The sequence below is a fragment of the Ranitomeya variabilis genome, chromosome 3 (genome assembly GCF_051348905.1).
Source record: "Ranitomeya variabilis isolate aRanVar5 chromosome 3, aRanVar5.hap1, whole genome shotgun sequence".
Classification (NCBI taxonomy): domain Eukaryota; kingdom Metazoa; phylum Chordata; class Amphibia; order Anura; family Dendrobatidae; genus Ranitomeya; species Ranitomeya variabilis.
The window spans coordinates 657902342-657914826 of record NC_135234.1 but is presented as its reverse complement, the minus strand read 5'-3'; the positions used below and the strand labels follow the sequence as shown (position 1 = coordinate 657914826).

The window sequence follows — 12485 nt, the reverse complement described above, 5'->3', positions numbered from 1 at the left end:
ATTTATTCAAAATTGAAGGCATACTGAACCAGCATGGCTACCACAGCATCTTGCAGCGGCATGCTATTCCATCCGGTTTGCGTTTAGTTGGACCAACATTTATTTTTCAACAGGACAATGACCCCAAACACACCTCCAGGCTGTGTAAGGGCTATTTGACCAAGAAGGAGAGTGATGGGGTGCTACGCCAGATGACCTGGCCTCCATAGTCATTAGACCTGAACTCAATCGAGATGGTTTGGGGTGAGCTTGACCGCCGAGTGAAGGCAAAAGAGCCAACAAGTGCTAAGCATCTCTGGGAACTCCTTCAAGATTGTTGGAAGACAATTCCCGGTGACTACCTCTTGAAGCTCATCAAGAGAATGCCAAGAGTGTGCAAAGCAGTCATCAAAGCAAAAGGTGACTACTTTGAAGAACCTAGAATATAAGACATAATTTCAGTTGTTTCACACTTTTTTGTTAAGTATATAATTCCACATATGTTAATTCGAAAAAATATAGTTCTTACCGATAACGGCATTTCTCTGAGCCCATGACGGAACCACGGAGAGAGGGGATCCGCCCACCAAGGACAGGAAACCTACAGATAAAAAGGCGGTACCACTCTCCTGCATCAGTTGTTTTACATAGAGAATGATGGGAGACTACTAAAACATTTGTTAATTTTATCTGTTTAGTATAACGAGATACCGCGTGACTTTAAAACTATGAATAGACTATGGCACTATTTTGATGTGAGCACCCACAAGTGAAGGGAGGGAATGTACGGGTGCCGTCATGGGCTCAGAGAAATACCGTTATCGGTAAGAACTATATTTTTCTCTGATCGCCCATGACGGCACCACGGAGAGAATTGCATAGATAGTACATTCAGGGAGGGACCACCGCTTCCAGAACCCTTTTACCGAAGGTAAGATCTGAAGAGGAGATTAGGTCCAATCTATAGTGCCTATAGAATGTGGATGGTGAGGACCAGGTAGCAGCTCTACATATCTTGTCTATGGAGGCTCCGGCCTTCTCCGCCCAGGAAGTTGCCACTGCCCTTGTCGAGTGAGCCTTAACCTCCCCTGGAACGGACATCCCACTTGCCGAGTATGAAAGACTGATGGCGTCCGTAATCCATCTTGCTATGGTGGCTTTAGATGCTTTTTTCCCCTTCCGGGGACCCTGGAAACACACAAACAGAGAGGAATCCTCCCTACTCTCTCTAGTGACTTCTAGGTAATGTAAGAGACATCTTTTTACATCCAATGTATGTAATGTTTGCTCCTCCTTATTTGTAGGATTGGGACAGAAGGATGGGAGAGATATCTCTTGAGACCTGTGAAATTTCGAAGCCACTTTCGGGAGATATGCTGGGTCTGTTTTCAAAATGACTCTATCCTCTAGAAATTGTGTGTAAGGAGGATTAACTGAGAGAGCCTGTAAGTCGCTAACCCTACGGGCAGAAGTGAGGGCAACTAACAGAGCGGTTTTGAGAGATAGGTTTTTTATTGAAGTTTCGTGTAATGGTTCAAATGGTGGACTAGTCAGGGCTTTAAGGACCAGGTTTAAGTCCCATTGAGGAACAGTTTTTACCAGAAGAGGCCTCGATCTTCCTGCTGCCCTGATGAATCTAGAGACCCATCTATTTGCAGCTGTCAAAATTAAATAGGGCTCCCAATGCCGCCACGTGAACTTTTAGGGTACTAGTGGCTAACCCCATCTGCAACCCGTTTTGTAGGAACTCTAATATGGAATTAAGGGTAATTTCTTTCCCTATTTTTGTACCTGATGAGGACAGAAACTTTTTCCATATTTTGCCGTACTGTTTTGTTGTAACCGGCTTCCTACTTTGTAACAAAGTTGAAATTAACCCCGGGGAGAACCCCCTGCTTTCTAATAGTTTCCTCTCAAGAGCCAAGCTGTCAAGTGCAAGTTCTTGACTCGTGGATGACAGACCGGGCCCTGCGACAATAGATCCTGGAGATCTGGTAATACCCAAGGGTCGGATATTGACATCTTCCTCATCCATGAGAACCAAGGTCTCTTCGGCCAGAACGGGGCAATTAAGATGACCAGCGCCCCGTCCTCCCGAATCTTCCTCAGCACTGCTGGAATCAGAATAAGGGGAGGGAAGGCATAGACCAGGTGGTGACTCCAAGACATCAGGAAAGCGTCCACAACTACTGGGTTCCCCAGAGGAGACAGGGAGCAGAAGGAGGCTACTTTTTTGTTTAGATGACTCTAAACAAAAAGAGATCTAAAGAGATCTATTTTGGGAACACCCCATTTTTCCGTGATCTGGGTAAATATCGCCTGATTTAGTTCCCATTCTCCCTGTTTTAGGCTGGACCGACTGAGGAAGTCTGCTTTGTAATTGTCTACTCCCTTTATGTGTAGGCTTGTTAGGGATAGGAGGTTTCTCTCAGCTATTTGTAAGATTGAGTTGGTCACTTCCATTAGATTTTTGGAACGGGTGCCCCCTTGGTGATTTAGGTAAGATACTACCACTCGGAATTCCTGAAGGGCAAATTTGACCGCAAGAAGTTCCTTCATATTGGAGGATTCGTTTGCTAGACACGGAGGCCAAATGCCCTGGGCTACTAGATCGCCCAGATTGGCCCCCCATCCTGAGGGGCTTGCGTCCGTGGTCAGGACTTTCGAGATCTGAATTACCCATGGGATTCCCTGGGAAAGATTTTCCTGCGATTTCCACCATGTTAAAGAGTGATTGGTGCGAGGAGATAGAGTTAACAGCCCGTCTAAATGCCCTCCTAGATGGATTTGCTCTGACAATATCTGCCATTGGAGATCTCTTGAGTGTAATTGGGCCCACTGTACCGCGGGGATGCAAGAGGTCATGGAGCCTAAGAGGGACATACCCTGACGGAGTGTTATGGAGGGAAGAGATTGAACTCTTGACACTAAACTTTTCAGTTTCTGTATTTTGTTCTCCGGGAGCCGACATTCCATTTTTTTGGAGTCTAGAGTGAGGCCTAGGTACTCCTGGACCTGAGAAGGCATTAGTCTGGATTTTCCTATGTTTATCAGCCAACCCAATTCCTTTAGGGAATGAATTACTATCGCCAGCCGACTCTCGCAATGTTGCGGGGAGGAGCCTATCACCAAGAAATCGTCCAGATATGGTACAATCAAGGTATTTTCTTTCCTGAGGTGAGCCATTACCTCCGCGATCAGTTTTGTGAAAACTCTCGGGGCTATGGCTAGACCAAATGGTAGGGCTGAGAACTGGAAGTGACTTAGGACTCCCCTGATGTGAACCGCCATCCTGAGGAATTTCTGGTGGTCCTTGTGTATTGGGACATGATAATATGCGTCCTTTAGGTCTAGGACCACCATGAAGCATTGAGGAAACAGCATCTTGATGGATGATTTTATTGTTTCCATTTTGAACGCTTGAACCTCTAGGTAATCGTTTAGGTTCTTCAGATTTATAATGGTCCTGAAGGAACCGTCCGGTTTTTTCCTCAGAAATAAAGGGGAATAGTACCCTTGCCCTCTTTCTTGAGGGGGAACCTCCAGGAGTACCCCCTTTTTTACTAACCCAATGACCTCTTTCTCTAGTGCCAACTGCTCTTCTGCCGAAGATCTTGTAGATGTCATCGTAAAAGAGGGGCGGGGGCATCTTTTGAATGTTAACCTCAGTCCCGATTCTATGATGTTCAGTATCCATTGACTGGAGGTAATTCTCTTCCAGGCTGGGAGAAAGAGAGATAATCTCCCTCCCACCTGGGGCGAATCTTCATTGTGGAGGTTTCTTGTTATCACTGGGGTTTTTGTTGAAGATAAACCCCTTATTTTTGGTCCTCTTATCCTCCCATTTTCCCTGGCTTTTCCCCGGGTTCTTACGGAAAAACCTCTTGTTCCGAAAGGGCTTCCGGTAAGAGGGGAGACCCAGAGAGGGAAAGGACTTTTTCTTGTCCCCTGCTTTTTCCAAGATGTCGTCTAAGGTAGAACCGAACAAGAATTCTCCTTCGCAGGGGATGGTACACAGTTTTGTTTTTGTCTGCAGGTCGCCTGGCCAGTTTTTAAGCCAGAGGGCGCGCCTGGCTGCATTAGCAAATGCTGCTGATCTGGCGGCTAGTCTGATGGAGTCGGCCGAGGCGTCAGCCAGGAAAGCCGCAGCCCCCCTCATTACTGGTAAAGTATTCAATATCGAGTCTCGGGAAGTTTTGCCCTTTAATTGACCCTCTAGCTGACTCAACCAGATCATTAGGGAGCGAGATGTACATGCAGCTGCTACTGCAGGTTTCAGACCTCCTCCCGCTGCCTCCCAAGAGCCTTTGAGGAAGGCATCCGCTTTTTTGTCCATAGAGTCTTTTAGGACCCCCATGTCTTCAAACGGAAGGGCGAATTTTTTGGACGCTTTAGCTATTGCTACATCTAATTTGGGGGCTCTCTCCCAAAAGGAGCAGGATTCATCCTCGAAGGGGTATTTCCTTTTTGGAGTTAAGAGTCTTTTTCATGGGTTTTTTCCATTCTTTTTTAATTAAAGCTGCAATTGCGTCGTTAAGTGGAAAAGCTCTTCTCTTTTTTTGTTCTAGGCCCCCAAACATGATGTCTTGTACCGATTTTTTAGGGTGGGAGTCTATTAGCCCCATAGTACTCCTCACTGCCTTTATGAGGCCATCGGTGTCCTCTAGTGGAAAACAGTTGTGCCCCCCTGAGGAAGAAGCGGATGAAGAAGATGAGGAGGAAGAGTTGGAGGATACTGAACTCGCACTATCGCTGTCAGATTTTGAGACTGGAGACGGGGACCTGTGTCTGGTCCTTCTCCGTTTTTTTCCCCTTTTTAGGGATCTAAAGGTGTCTTCCACTTGCTCTTTAATCAGGTTTTTTAGATCAGTTGCAAACCCGGGCAGGCTCTCGGATACTGTATGTTGTATGCAAGTGTTACATAGCCTCTTCTCCCAGGTGGGTGGAAGATCCTCACTACAGATGGCACAGATTTTATGCTTCGTTTTACATGCGCTTTTCCTCCCCTAAAAGAGACAAATAATAATCTTACTGTCTCTAACTTTCACGAAGATCAACTTACCACCTCCAGGACCCATAAATACCGGTTGGGGATTCTCTGCCTCTGGCTTTTTCCCCGACGCCGTACTGGAATCCTTACTGTACTGGGACCTTTGGCGTTCTTTGCTGGTGTCCTTTCTGCTGTCGCCTCTTTTGCTGCTGCTGCGGCGATGCTATAGGTGGAGGAGATTCTGGCACGGGTGATGCCGGGTCGCTCATACTGCTGCTGGTCTGCGGTCGCTGCCCTAATAACGCTTACTGCGCTGGTGTTGCGGCGACTAGTGGCTCTTGCCGATATATTTGCAGAGCCACTGGGAGGATGCAACTTGACTCATTTAAAGCTTCCCGCCGCTCTGCCTTTTTTTTTTTTTTTTTTTTTTGCGCCTGCGCAGTAGCGTCCGGCCGACGGCGAGGAGCGCCGAACGCCGGCGCCTGCGCAGTCGAGCTTCTTGCGGCGCCTGCGCAGTAGCGCCCGGCCGACGTCGAGGAGCGCCGAACGCCGGCGCCTGCGCAGTCGAGCATTTGCGGCGCCTGCGCAGATGTCTATGCGCCCGAGTGGCAACCCCGCCGGCGCCTGCGCGGAAGCGCCGCCACCTCGCGAGACCAGCGTAATCCCGGGCATGCGCCAGTTTTCAAGATGGCCCCGGAGTGCAGATATGTCGCTGCTGACCGGCACCCCCGGTCCTATGCAGACCCTACCGCGCGGCTCTGCACGCCCGATGGCGGTGCAGTGTGCAGACTGACGCTTGTTTGGGGAGGGCCGCGCCGCACCTCCCGCAACCACAGAGGGACCCCCCTGGATGTTGCCGCTGCTGCATCTTACCTGGGGAGGTGACCGCGAACTCCTTGTCACCTCCCCCGCACACCCTAGAGGCCCACTAGCCCCCAGCGGTGGCGCTTCGGGTCACCACCCTAGCCGAGGCAGAGGGACCCCAGCTGCCTGAGTCGGACTGGTTGGCCCCGGAATTCCAACGTCGATCTGGTAAGTCCGTAGGTCTCCCATCAAGGACAGGAAACCAACTGATGCAGGAGAGTGGTACCGTCTTTTTATCTGTAGGTTTCCTGTCCTTGGTGGGCGGATCCCCTCTCTCCGTGGTGCCGTCATGGGCGATCAGAGAAAATCTTTAAATGAGAAGGTGTGTCCAAACTCTTGGTCTGTACTGTATGTATGTATGTATGTATGTATGTATGTATGCATGCATGCATGCATGTATGCATGCATTTATGCATGTATATATACATACACACACACACACACACAGACTGCTAGCTATTCTCTGCAGCACATCATCCTGTGTAAACAAGGTCTGTTTTTCATAGAACGATGGCGGTCTATGCGCACAGCGCCAGTTATTGCTAACTGTTCCATGCGTATAGTAAACGCTGTCTGTCTAACCAAGCTATAACAAACGTCGATCAGCCTTGTCTACCCACTTAATTCAGCAGTATGACAGATCGTTCTGGTGATCCTGTAATACAGACATCCGCTTCTCTACACAGTGATGTTGAATAGGGTCTCCAAACACCTTTCAATTTCAACCTTGCATAATAAAAGTTAACTGAGAACATTAAAAAAGTTTAGTCAATTTAATGTTTGCCTACCAAAGGTCATAGCACCGACAATGAATCCTTGGGCACCAACTCTCATGTGAATGAGATGTACCGACATCTTCTGGTCCCCACGACTGCGGATTCTGTAAAGCCCATAAGCCACCACTGCCAAGAAACCGGCCATCCCTACAAGGAAAGGGGAAACAACATTCATATTGTGTGGGTGCATTAAATTGTGAGAGACCAGATTCCTCTGTAGACATATCCTCATAAACAAGCGTGTCGTCAGCCACAAAGAAACGAAGACACATTGAATGCATCAGAATCATAGTTGGTATCAGTGACCCGATCGTCGTCTACTCACATCCGTGGCTTCAGCTTACCCTGGAAAGCACAATGCGATACTGGATCCATGTCAGGGCTCTATCAGATTGTAGTCAGAGACAACCTGTTTGGTCCAAAATGGACCCATTTACTAAGTGATGAAAATGGAACCAGTCCGGGGGCCAGTAATTGTTGGCTTTCTTTTTTTATTTATTTTTTTACAACTGAAGAAAAAGTTGTGCCTACTGCTCTCTGTTCTAAAATTAACACCAAATGGAAACTAGACAGACCCCACAATAATAACAGGGGTCCCTCAGTTTCCATTTACATCTGATAGCACTGGATCGAATTTGACCTGAGCCTTACAGGTGCAAAAGTAAAGGAAAAAGAATGAAACAAAGCTTAGGATCCTGACCTTTAAACGTATATACATGTATGTATGCATGCTACTGAAGCAGTAAACATGAGCCATCGGGTTTTATTACAGTCAAAGTAAAGAATTCAGTGTATAAAACGTTCTATGTTTTACAGAAAGTGTTCTAGTGAAGGTATGTTCTGAATAACTCACACATTCTATTGTATTTTTCACATTACAGTAACTATTGCACAGTTTTGATGATTATCAAAAATGTTTTTACAATAAGAAATTTGGAAATGTACTATCAAGAGGTGAGGAAGTGAAGTTGGAGGTATGGGGTCAGAGCTTGTACAAATGTATCAACAATGACTTAGAAATAAAATTATATATTACTAATATTAATATTGCATCATTAAATACATTGCTTCTTGCACATTTATTTTCAAGGGCATTTTGAACAGATTTTTTCTTTCTAAAGAAATTGCATACAAAAATATAATTTGCTACATAGTTATGGTATATAGGTAGGTTGAAAAAAAACACAAGTTCATCAAGCTTAACTTAACTAGCTCTACATTCTCTATTGCTAGCTTTTTTATAACCCACAATGCCATTTGTTTGTGAGAAAAGCAACAGGTTATAGCTCCTATTAAACTATGGAGAGGGGATGAGGCATGGAGAGATCATACTGCAGCTTGTAATAAATGTATTCCACTTCAGTGCTGGATTCACAACTACACTGCTCAGTAGTCATGTATAATGTCTTCACTACTGCTTCTGTCTTGAGTGCTGCAGAGAAAAGAAGAGCAGGAATCCATCTATATCTGTGTGCTGCTGCTGTGTGTAGCAGACCGCCGATAATCTACAATCACTAGCTCAGGGACTAATAGAAATTAGAGATAGAGCCCGCAGAGGGTAAAACTGGTGAAAATGGGGAAACCAATGCAATAATGACAGAAATGGTGTTATTCCTCATGTACACATGCGACAGTTTATTCTGAACAATTAACTGAAGTGTCAAGTAACTTGAATTTTTGCTTGCGGATTCATATATCCCACTCCTTAACAGGGGCCTTTATTACTATTAATATTTATTAATAATAGATTGTTCACTTCACTGATCAGTGTTTTTACTGTTTTGGCTTATATATTCATCTGTAAAATGGTTTACAAAAAGGACAATTATTTTTATTTGGACCGTTCGTTACTTTATGTGACAAAACTTCCCCTGCATTTGTGCAAAGAGCAAAATACCAGATTTTCCATTTAGTTTGGTCTGTTCTCAATCTCTTCAGATAGAGGACGTCAGACACCACGAGCCGGTCTCTGGTAGTCACATGCGGACTGGATACGTGCCATATTTTAGTCACACTTATCGGGCAGATAACCGGGCTATTTCAGTACATTTAATCATCCAACTGCCCTGTCGCCACGACATACAGTATATCTGCAGAACAGTGTCCTCATGTACTCTTTAGTAGGTCTGTCAAAACCTTGTCATAGTAAAGCTAATAGCAGCACCTGACAACCCTGGTTCAGAAAGGCTAAGATAAGTCGCACATACGTGAACAATTAAAAGGAAACTTTTCAATATGAATTCTTATGGATATGGGTGGGTGGGGTGAGGATCTGGAGACTTGTTTGCTTTTGTATGTTTTTGGACCCATGTGTAATTGATAGTGATGAGCGAACGTGGTCAGATGAGGTGTAATCCGAGCATGCTTGTGAGATAACCAAGTAAGTTGGGCGTGCTTGAATAATATGTACGAGCCCCGCAGCTGCATGTCTCGGCTGTTTGACAGCTGCAACACATGCAGGGACTGTCTAACAAACAGACAATCCCTGAATGTCTTGTGGCTGTCGAACAGCCAAGACATGCAGCTGCGCAAACTCAAACGGATTTTTCGAGCACGCCGAAGACACACAATTAGCACACGGGTAAGCTCGATTAACGTCTTATTCCGGTGTGAAGGAGAAAATGTCTAATGAAATCAATTATTAAACCTTATATAAGTCAGTTCAGATATTGTGTAGCAAAATGGAGTCTATTTCCTGATCAGCAGCACACTGGAAGGAACTTCTGGAATGTGAAGACGTTACTGAATATTGGACAAAGAAACTGAATACCCCATATTTGGAAATGAAGCTTGGAATGAACCAGAGTGACACTAACTATTCTGAAGTTGTGCGACCTCCCCCATTTCCTGTGTTTTTAGTATGTTCCTTTGTTCAGAATAAACCAGTTGTGAATAAGCCATCACAGAGAGGCTGTGTGTATCGTCTTTGTGAATTTGATACATTCTGGGCCTCAAAGCTAGCACTCCGCTTATATTTGGTCAGGTACAAGCAATCATATAGATCTCACTTTAAGAGATCACCCTCACACCGGCACGTACGTTCATCGCTAGTAATTGACACTAATGAGGTGATACACATCAGGAATCGTAAGGACGGTCAGGCATTGGCAAAATACAGCCGTTTGGGAATCCTAAACTTTTTGACCTGACTGTCTAAAATGGCGCTGACCACATTGGACACCAGCTTCATCATGTGAAATGCGGTAGTGCAAAAGGGTATAAGACTGGAAAAAATGAATTTCAATCATGGAGGGTGAGAATCAAAGAACATAAAATGCTCAGGTACAATCATTTGAATCAGTTAAATAGCCTGATCGTACCCTGGTATGATGGCACCAACAGTGTCTGCCAACTGCTCATCTATTGATACTACAAGCCCATAAATCAGGTTAGACCTTAAAATGAGATAATCAGATGAGTGCAGATGTCATCGTCATTCATTTCAAAACGATCAGGATAAACCTTGTTGGACATGATTAGATTAATTCATATAACCGATGGCACTGCCATTTTACAGGCCGGCTGTGCTCAGTGGTAATTAGATTTGTCCATTATTATCTTTTTCTAAGTAGGAAAGATGAGAAAATCTGTCCAGTGTATATTAACAATGGTGAAGTTGAAAGGCTGGATTCAAAGACTATAATCAGAGGACAATTATACGTTTCATATTCAGATTATCTACTCAATTCTCAGTAAGAAGCTATGTATCCAAAGCAAAGCCACACGACTGATCTGATCCGCTGTAGATGCAATGCTGAACAGGAATATTGTGCCCTAGAACACGATGGAAGATGCCACAAGCCTATTACTTTTAGATTTACAAATAAAAAAACAACAAACAACAATAATTTAAAAAAAATCAAAACGTGTAAGTATGAAAACAACACATCTCTATTGCAAATAGTGCAAGCTACTGACATGAGTCACACCTAATGAAAAACTGCACCAAGAAATCAGTCTGAAAAAAAGCACCAATCTGTAGTTGATTAAGGCTATGTGCACACAGTGCGTTTTTGATGCCTTTTTGCGGCGTTTTTTTTTTCCGTGTGGAAATGGGACAAAAACGCTATGGGATGTATGCAAGTCAATGACAATCCTGAAGTGTTGTGTAGATGAGCAGTAATTATCCGTGCGTATTTGCAGTGCTTTTTTTCTGCAGCTTGTCAATTCTTTGTGCGTTTCTGCAGCGTTTTTCACCCATTGACTTCAACTGAGTCAGTCAAATCCACAGCAAAAACACAGGTATAAGAATGTTTGCAGATTTGCCGAGGTTTTATTTGCATTTTTCCAGCTTCCTATGGTGTTTCCCAAGCTGTCATCTGTGTGACAGCGTGGGAAACACCGATGCGGTAGTTCACATTGGCGGTAACGCTACCGCCGGTAAGACTGTCTGTCAGAGACTACTTCTTCCATCAGGCTTAGTCTGCTGTCACTGATATTCAAAAGCCGTATTGCTATTAATATTTCATATATTTCACATTGACATGCTTTAGCACGATAGAGTGCAATCTTTTATTGAAGGTGTTTAGACTTGACCACATGGCTGCTCTGCAGATTTGGTCCACTAAAGGTCGGCGTCACACTCAGCGTATGTAAATACGGTCCGTTTTTTACGGCCGTAATACGCAGAAAAGTCCCCAAAATAGTGATCCGTATGTCATCCGTAGGCAGGGTGTGTCAGCGTATTTTGCGCATGGCATCCTCCGTATGTAATCCTGTCGGGGTCGTAATAACGACAATTAATCCTCATTCACCAGTCATTCCAAATTGTAATGTGAGCGCAGAACTTCTGGTACCGGAAAAAGAAATGATTCAGACACGTAGCTGATTCAATCTTTGCTGATGCTCTTGCGATCACCTCAGTGAGGAGCTGAGCAGCAACTGTGCTTTATTCTTCAATACATAGTACTAAAAAGGGAATGCAATGGGTGGGGTTTAAGCAGCATACATCTAGTGCTCAGTCTCTGATTCGTCGAACGTCTCCTGGTGAATTCCTCCTCTTCTTATCATTCTTTTAGTTTCGTTTCCAAAGAAATGATTCATCCCTCCAGACACAAACCAGAAACGAAACTGCCTGGCAGCCATTTTAAATCATTAACTAACAGATAGGAAAAACTTATTGTTTCACAGTATAAAAGTATAGCAGTACAAAAAGTGTATAAAGATTTATAAAAGTATAAAAGGTATATAAGAAATATATTTTCACCTTGACAATCCCCCCTAAACACTAAGTTTTTCCCTTAAAGAAAGATCCTTCGAGACTGTCCATGTGATGGGAAAAGGGGAGGTGGATTTCTTCATCCAGACACCTCAGAAACTCTCCCCTAGCGAGAGGCCTCCAGGCAGCTGAACCCTTCACTAACCTCACATGGAGTTCTCCCACTGTCCCTAAACTAGATCTCCTAGCATCATCTGAGAATGGGGGATTTTGTCTATTCTCTTAAGAGGAATATACTTCGGGATCTTCCCTGGATCAGTACCATTGTACTCTGGTGGGTCTACTTCTTGATTGAGGAAGGTGCCAGTCGGAGTTGCTTTGGCAATAACCTTTTTATACAAGGGAATAACACAACAGAGGATTATCGATTCAATTATAAGGAGAGCAATCAGTACTAAACAAACTTATTGAAGGAATCCCTTGATCCCACCTAACCAACTGGAGAAGAAAGATGTGTCTGCTCCAGCATACATGACACGTCGTCTTATTGTCCTAATTTGTTCAACTTCTTTAGAAACCTTCAGGTCTTTTGGATCTACATTTCGCCATTCAGGTCTGGCTGTCTATATTTCGTACCGTCAATGAATGTATTTACCAATACTCTAACATCAAGTGGGTTTATGGGACTGTACTCCATGTCTTCCTATTTCAGCTGTAA

General features: G+C 44.4%; 1 protein-coding gene across 2 annotated transcripts in view; it reads right to left on the bottom strand.

Moving 5' to 3' along the window:
- The window catches only part of HIGD1C (HIG1 hypoxia inducible domain family member 1C), a 48875-nt gene that overhangs the window by 10828 nt on the left and 25562 nt on the right, over positions 1-12485 (bottom strand). For both annotated transcript variants that reach the window (XM_077297817.1, XM_077297818.1), the window contains exon 3: positions 6622-6756. In XM_077297817.1, the coding sequence (XP_077153932.1) occupies positions 6622-6756 (135 nt within the window). The remainder of the gene's footprint in view (positions 1-6621; positions 6757-12485) is intronic.